This window comes from Coregonus lavaretus (assembly GCF_964263955.1).
Source record: "Coregonus lavaretus genome assembly, chromosome: 5".
In the NCBI taxonomy this organism is placed as follows: Eukaryota; Metazoa; Chordata; class Actinopteri; order Salmoniformes; family Salmonidae; genus Coregonus; species Coregonus lavaretus.
This window is the reverse complement of record NC_139992.1, coordinates 50,583,687-50,590,826: the sequence shown is the minus strand read 5'-3', so window position 1 is coordinate 50,590,826 and position 7,140 is coordinate 50,583,687. Positions and strand designations below refer to the sequence as shown.

Below are 7,140 nucleotides of genomic sequence, written 5' to 3'. Positions count from 1 at the left end.
ACATGACCACGCCCAAGTTTCCCCTACGATCAAATAGCATTCATGGCAAAGCTCTATTGAAGTGTTGATCAAGACATTTTTATAATGCTGTTGCTTGTCAATTGTGTTTGAAAACATGTCAATACAGTCAGTGAACTATTAGATAAAGTAGTGAAAAAGTAGTTTAAAGCATTACGTTTTAGAATGAAGGATTGTTATGAACTAATGTCCACAATTGTCAAGCAGGAGGCTTTTCCAGAAAAAGATATCAATGAGTTAGCAAGTGAACTTGTCAGATGACGAATAGTTTTCAGATGCAGAGGAGAGGCTAAGGTGTGCACACCATGGTGACGGCAGACTTGGAGACGACCCAAAGATGTTCCAGGTCGTAGGTCACATGCTTCATCCGCAAGAACATTGGGACTTTGCGCCATCCAGTGCCCTCTGGTTTACTGGCTGTGATGCCGTCTCTGTGTTGAAGAAGGTGGGGTTCACATGTTTAAAGCTCATCCATTCAAAAAGAAAAAAAAGAACAATTGTTGAACTTTATTAATTGTATATAGCCATTGATTGTTGAAGAATATAACTTATAAATGACTCATGAGCTTAATACAACTGCATCAGAAGAAAACATGTAATATTTTACTAAATTGGTTGTAAACAATGCTATTGTTTTACAAAACATGTTTAAATGAAAAATAATTTTGTTCTCATCGGTCTGTCCTTACATCTATTGATCCATTTATGAACTTGAGTGGTTACATTTCTCCTGTCCCATCCCTCATCTGTTTACTAAAACAAGTGGCCATTTAGTAAAAAAAAAAATCCAAACTGGAGCTTTAAAGGAGAGCGAACTTCTACATATTTTACCATACACTGTCTTCACATTCCTTCATAAGTCTATTATACAAGTTTAGATTTATTATTATTACAAGTCATTTTTAAGCTAATAATGTTGAGGGAGAAAAGGGTGGAACTATACATATAGCTCAGTAGCAACCTTACCTAGTAAAAACGTCACCCGAAGAGTTGACCCCAAAGACACTACCATCAGTTGCCACCTCAATCATGGAAAGCTTGCCATCAATGTGACTCCACCCCTTGTTTTGGCAGTCTTGATTCAGCTGGAAACAAACAAGGTTTTAGGACAATTTCTACAGTTATAATACTACAGTTGTAAAATAACAGACTCTCCACACTCTACTACAGCTCTCACACTCTTTCCCAGATCTTACAATCATTAAGAAGATATCATCATTCTTGTTGACTGCCCAGCACCCAAAGGGTCCACAACTGTAGTACTTCGCAGCTCCTGGCAATCTTGTCCATGAAGTGGGTGAGCCTGGACCCTTGTAGCCAACTGTGGCACTACTTGTCAGACAGAATGGAGTATCGTCCATGTTGACCCCCACCATAAACTGGTTACCTCCAGCATCCAACTGCTTCAGAAGGCCTGAAGACCGACGGACAAGCAAACAATGAATCGTGTTTCAACACCGTGATGGTATCAGGAAAGATAAGTAGGCAGTGGTGTAAAGTACTTAAGTAGTTTTTTGGGGGTTACTATACTATTTAGGAAAACTTTTACCTTTACTTCACTACATTCCTAAAGAAAATAATGTACTTTTTTCCCCCCATACATTTTCCCTGACACGCAAAAGTACTTGTTACATTTTGTCAGGAAAATGGTCCAATTCACACGCTTATCAAGAGAACATCCCTGGTCATCCCTACTGCCTCTGATCTGGCGGACTCACTCAACACAAATGCTTCCTTTGTAAATTATGTCTGAGTGTTGGAGTGTGCCCCTGGCTATCAGTCAATAAAAAATAAAAAATAGAAAATTGTGCCGTCTGGTTTGCTTAATATAAGGAATTTGAAATGGTTTATACTTTTACTTTTGATACTTAAGTATATTTAAAACCAAATACTTTTAGACTTTTGCTCAAGTAGTATTTTACTGGGTGACTTCCACTTGAGTCATTTTCTATGAAGGTAACTTTAATTTTACTCAAGTATGACAATTGAGTACTTTTTCCACCACTGAAAGTAGGTGTCCTCTGGATAAATATTGAGCAATGCCCTCTACTTACCTGCAGCTTGCACCCAGTTACCGGCCACATACTTGTAGATCGAGTCTTCCTTGTTGACACCCCAGATCCCTGCTGGTCCTACAGTGATATGCTTCAGGGAACCAGGCAGGCGGATCCATTCATCACCTACCAGGTAGTAGGGGATTTGACTTGTGTCCGTTGCAACCACTTGTCCCAGTCCTGCATCGATCTGCATCAGATTCTTGATGTTTACTACCTCCTGACAGTCCCATGCTATGGAGACAAAGACATATGAGTATTTGTATTTATTATGATCCCCATTAGTTCCTGCCAAGGCAGCAGCTACTCTTCCTGGGGTCAAGCAAAATTAAGGCAGTGATACAACTTTAAAAACATTACAATACATTAACAGATTTCACAACACACTGTGCCCTCAGGCCCCTACTCCACCACATATCTAAAGTACAAAAATCCATGTGTACGTGTGTATGTTATCGTGTGTATGCATGTGTCTGCGCCTATGTTTGTGTTGCGTCACAGTCCATAAGGTGTTTTCTTATCTGTTTTTTAAATCTAATTTTACTACTTGCATCAGTTACTTGATGTGGAATAGAGTTCCATGTAGTCATGGCTCTATGTAGTACTGTGCACCTCCCATAGTCTGTTCTGGACTTGGGGACTGTGATGAGACCTCTGGTGGCATGTCTTGTGGGGTATGCATGGGTGACCGAGCTGTGCGCCAGTAGTTCAAACAGACAGCTCGGTGCACAACATGTCAACACCTCTCATAAACACAAGTAGTGATGAAGTCAATCTCTCCTCCACTTTGAGCCAGGAGAGATCGACATGCTATTAATATTAGCCCTCTGTGTACATCCAAGGGCCAGCCGTGCTGCCCTGTTCTGAGCCAATTGCAATTTTCCTAAGTCCTTTTTTGTGGCACCTGACCACATGACTGAACAGTAGTCCAGGTGTGACAAAACTGGGGCCTGTAGGACCTGCCTTGTTGATAGTGCTGTTAAGAAGGTAGAGCAGTGCTTTTTTATGGACATACTTCTCCCCATCTTGGCTACTGTTGTATCAATATATTTTGACCATGACAGTTTACAATCCAGTAGAATACACCAAGGAAAAGGAGGATGAAATTATGGAGCAAACTTGATCAATTCCAAGTTGAACAAACATGCTTCAGATGATGGTAACTTACCATGACTCAGGGCCAGGAGACAGAGGACCAGTAGGACGGCTGCAGTTGCTCTCATGATGTCTCTGTAGATCTACAGTATATGTTTGGTTGTACACCAGACTTCAACTGTCCCCTTGCAGGACTTTGTGCTTTTATAGCCCTGCACACAGCTTTGAAAGCAATGATGGCTTCCTGTTCCACCTGTTCAATGACGAGTTGATGGGAGGCTGGACCCGGACCTGCTTTCGAACCAATAGGCACAGGGGAAAAATCTACCCTGGCAACAATATGTTACAAGTAGCTCCACTGCTCTAACAAATAACAATCACCCACAATGACAAGGGGGCAGAGGGAACACTTATACACAGACTAATTAGGGGATAGGAACCAGGTGTGTGTGATTGACAAGACAAGACAATTGTGATGATGATTGGGGCGGCAGTGGTTAGTAAGCCGGTGAGGACAAACGCCGAAGCCTGCCCGAACAAGGAGGGGAGGCAGCCTCGGCCGAAGTCGTGACAATCACAGCATGTTTTTGGAAATTCCATTTATATTCCTAAAAAATAAGTCAAAAATTATGCTGTCGCTGCTTCCTGTTATCAAAAACTTTGGATAAATAGCCCAATGTCAAAACACAGTTTTGTCCAAATCAATAATCATTGAAAACCTAAAATGTACCATCTCTGTGCAACAATAGTAATCAGATTACTTGTATTTTTTTTTACTAACACGTTATGAACTGCATATGAGCCAAAAACGCTGTAGTTTTGATCACTCATATCGATTGGGGGGGAAATCAGGTTGTATGCGGAAACTGGAAAGATTTTAACATCACTGGTTAGAAGACAGCGTGTCGGATGGAGATTCAGGCAGGCTGCCGAAACGGGGAAGGAAACAAAATCTGTTTGTTTTTTATTTAACTTCAACGAATTACGACCCTACGTAGGACATCATCAGTGACCAGGGTTGGTTGTTGTTTGAGTGATAGCACACTGGGAAATATGTTAATGAGACATGTATTTTAAGCCAACAGAGAATTCTGAAGTTGTGGGTGTCAGCAAACTATACTCTGTTGTGTAATCAACTCAGCTATTTGTGTTGCAAAGGCACATTTCAATATTTAAGTTCACACAGCACTGTTAAAAAAACGTTTTAAAACATTGTTGATCGGGCTATGATCATGATGTAATATCAGAGATGATGAGCTATGACAAGGATTGCGTTCACTGAAAAATAACAAAACCAATGTGCATTGTGAGCAACATGACCAGGCTATTTTACATATTAGTGTAGGTTAACAGTGAGGATAAATCGATATTACGACATGCCTTGCTCATATCGACATTGGTGCCCATTATTCATTATTATGAAAGTGTGCACTGCATGGTGAAGCCAGACCTGGAGACAACCCAAAGTTTTTACACAATGATCAAATAGCCTCTAGGAGGCGCTATCGTTGACATGGTGTGAATCAAGGAATGAGAATATTAACATAGATAAAGTGCTGAAAGAAAGCATTACCATGAAAGGACTAAATACAGAAATACATTTTAGAATAAAATAGTCTCACAAATAAAACGTCTGGTCACTGTAACAACATGTGAGCTCTTTGTCTCAATTTCTCAGTGGCAAATGGCTGTGAGACTCAAAAGATAAACTTGACTTTGTAAAATATGATCTTAGATCAGCGTTAAAACTAGCATTACATCCCCTCAGACAGCTGTACAGGAGAGGGTAATGTGGTCCTCTGCAGCTCAGCTGGTAAAGCACGGCGCTTGTAACGCTAAGGTTTGTTTGTTCGATCCCCGGGACCACCCATACACAAAAATGTATGCACGTGTGACTGTAAGTCGCTTTGGATAAAAGCGTCTGCTAAATGGCATATTATTATTATAATGTTTTATCATTTGTTGTTTCTGTTTGTTGGTTTTTTGCTTTTCAAGCACTTTGAGATTCTATTTTGTCATGAAAGCGCCAAATAAGCTCAATAAATTATTATTCATTACTATTATTAAGATTCATGTGAGCACTGCATGGTGAAGCCAGACCTTTAGACGACCCAAAGACAGCCCAGGCCATAGGTCACGTGCTTCATACACATGCACATTTGGAATTTACATTAAAGTCTGAAAGGCACTTGGCCATCGGAGAAGTCAGGAGTATTTTTTTGCTTACGCGAAGATTTGATCACATGCCCGAAAATGTTAATTAGCTATTTGCACTCAGAAGTGCCATATACTGTCAGTTTTTCACCTACACATAGTGGAGGAATCATGTATTTTGATTGTTATGTTTTAAAAAATGTCATCCGCCAAAACCAACCATTAGCCTGTGTGATTAACGGGGGCTGAGCTAGAGCAGTGTTTGTGAGACCAGGGCGGATCCTGAAAACGGTTATTCTCACAAAAACGTCTCTAATGTCTGAACGGTTTGAGCTACAAATTATTACTGCTTGATTTTTCATTAAATAAACTTCACTCTGAGTTGTGTGCTTGTCTTAATTGTGAAATGTTCCCACTTTTATATTGCACTGTAGTAAACTTGGAAGTATTTGGTATTTACAGTGCATTCGGAAAGAATTCAGACCCCTTGACGTTTTCCACATTTTGTTACATTACAGCCTTGTTCTAAAATTGATTACATTAATGTATTTCCTCATCAAATTACACACAGTACCCCATAATGACAAAGCGACAACAGGTTTTTAGACATTTTTGCAAATGTATTCAAAATAAAAAATATTCAGACCCTTTGCTATGACACTCGAAATTGAGCTCAGGTGCATCCTGTTTCCATTGATCATCCAGAGACCACCTGGACAAACCTAAAGGTTTCTGGAAGTCCATTCTCTGGACGGATGAGTCCAAAATTGACCTTTTTGGTCACAATCAACACCGCTATGTTTGGTGAAAACCCAACACTGCCTACCACCAAAATAACCTTATCCCAACAGTCAAGCATGGTGGTGGGAATGTCAAGATCTGGGGCTGCTTTTCCTACTCTGGACCTGGACGACTCCACATCATTAAGATAACCATTCTGAGGTGTACCAGGAGATTCTTGAACAGAACGTCAGGCCAACAGCCAAGGAGCTAAAGCTGGGCCGGAAATGGGTCTTCCAACAAGACAACGACCCAAAGCATTCAAGCAAATCTACCAAAGAATGGCTCAGGAGAAAGAAGATCTGTGTTTGGGATTGGCCAAGTCAAAGTCCTGACCTAAATCCAATCGAGATGCTGTGTCAGGACCTGAATCTGGCAGTTCATGCCAGACACACCTCAAACCTCAGATGTCAAAGACTGATTATTGGCTATAGGAGACGTTTAGTCCAAGTTATCACTGCCACAAGCTATTAACTGAAGGGGTTCACATATTGTTGCAGACATCAAATCTGAGTTTCTCTTAAATAAACCACTTGTTAAATAAACAATGAAAATATATCCTTTTTTTGTTTCTGTCATTTACCTGGAATGTCTTTAATATGAATTGGGGTTTAGATAAGGATTTTATGTTTATTTTGTAGCAAAATAATGACCAGCCCTGTAGGGTTCACACACTTTCAAGCAGCACTGTATGTCCCAAGGGGAGCCAGCGTACTTACAGGGGTCAAAGGTGAGCTTGGTCAACGTTCTGTTGTCAGCCAGCCCAACCAGGTTAATGATGTTCATGGTGACAAATAACATACAATTTGAAAACAAAAAGAATTAAAAAGCATGTGGGAAACCCCTGCTGAGTTAAGAGGCTACTCTCAATCAGCGTCTCAAATTGTCAATCCCCCCCCCCCCCCCCCCCAATCTCTTCTTCTATGGTATAATGGCGTTGGCAATGATTAGATGTGCATTATGCCACCTACTGTGCGGGTGGATAATAAGGGCCCAAAAAGGAAAACAGTTGGGTAAAAATAAATTAAATATCATACAA

General features: G+C 40.5%; 1 protein-coding gene across 1 annotated transcript; it reads right to left on the bottom strand.

The window, feature by feature from the left end:
- Positions 1-307: 307 nt before the first annotated feature.
- Positions 308-6,887, bottom strand: LOC311129307 (fish-egg lectin-like; the record flags this gene model as incomplete). Its single annotated transcript, XM_084161587.1, has 5 exons — positions 308-449; positions 985-1,103; positions 1,215-1,432; positions 2,073-2,306; positions 6,821-6,887. 5 exons carry the CDS (start codon positions 6,885-6,887, stop codon positions 308-310), a joined length of 780 nt encoding a protein of 259 aa, XP_084017713.1.
- Positions 6,888-7,140: the final 253 nt, after the last annotated feature.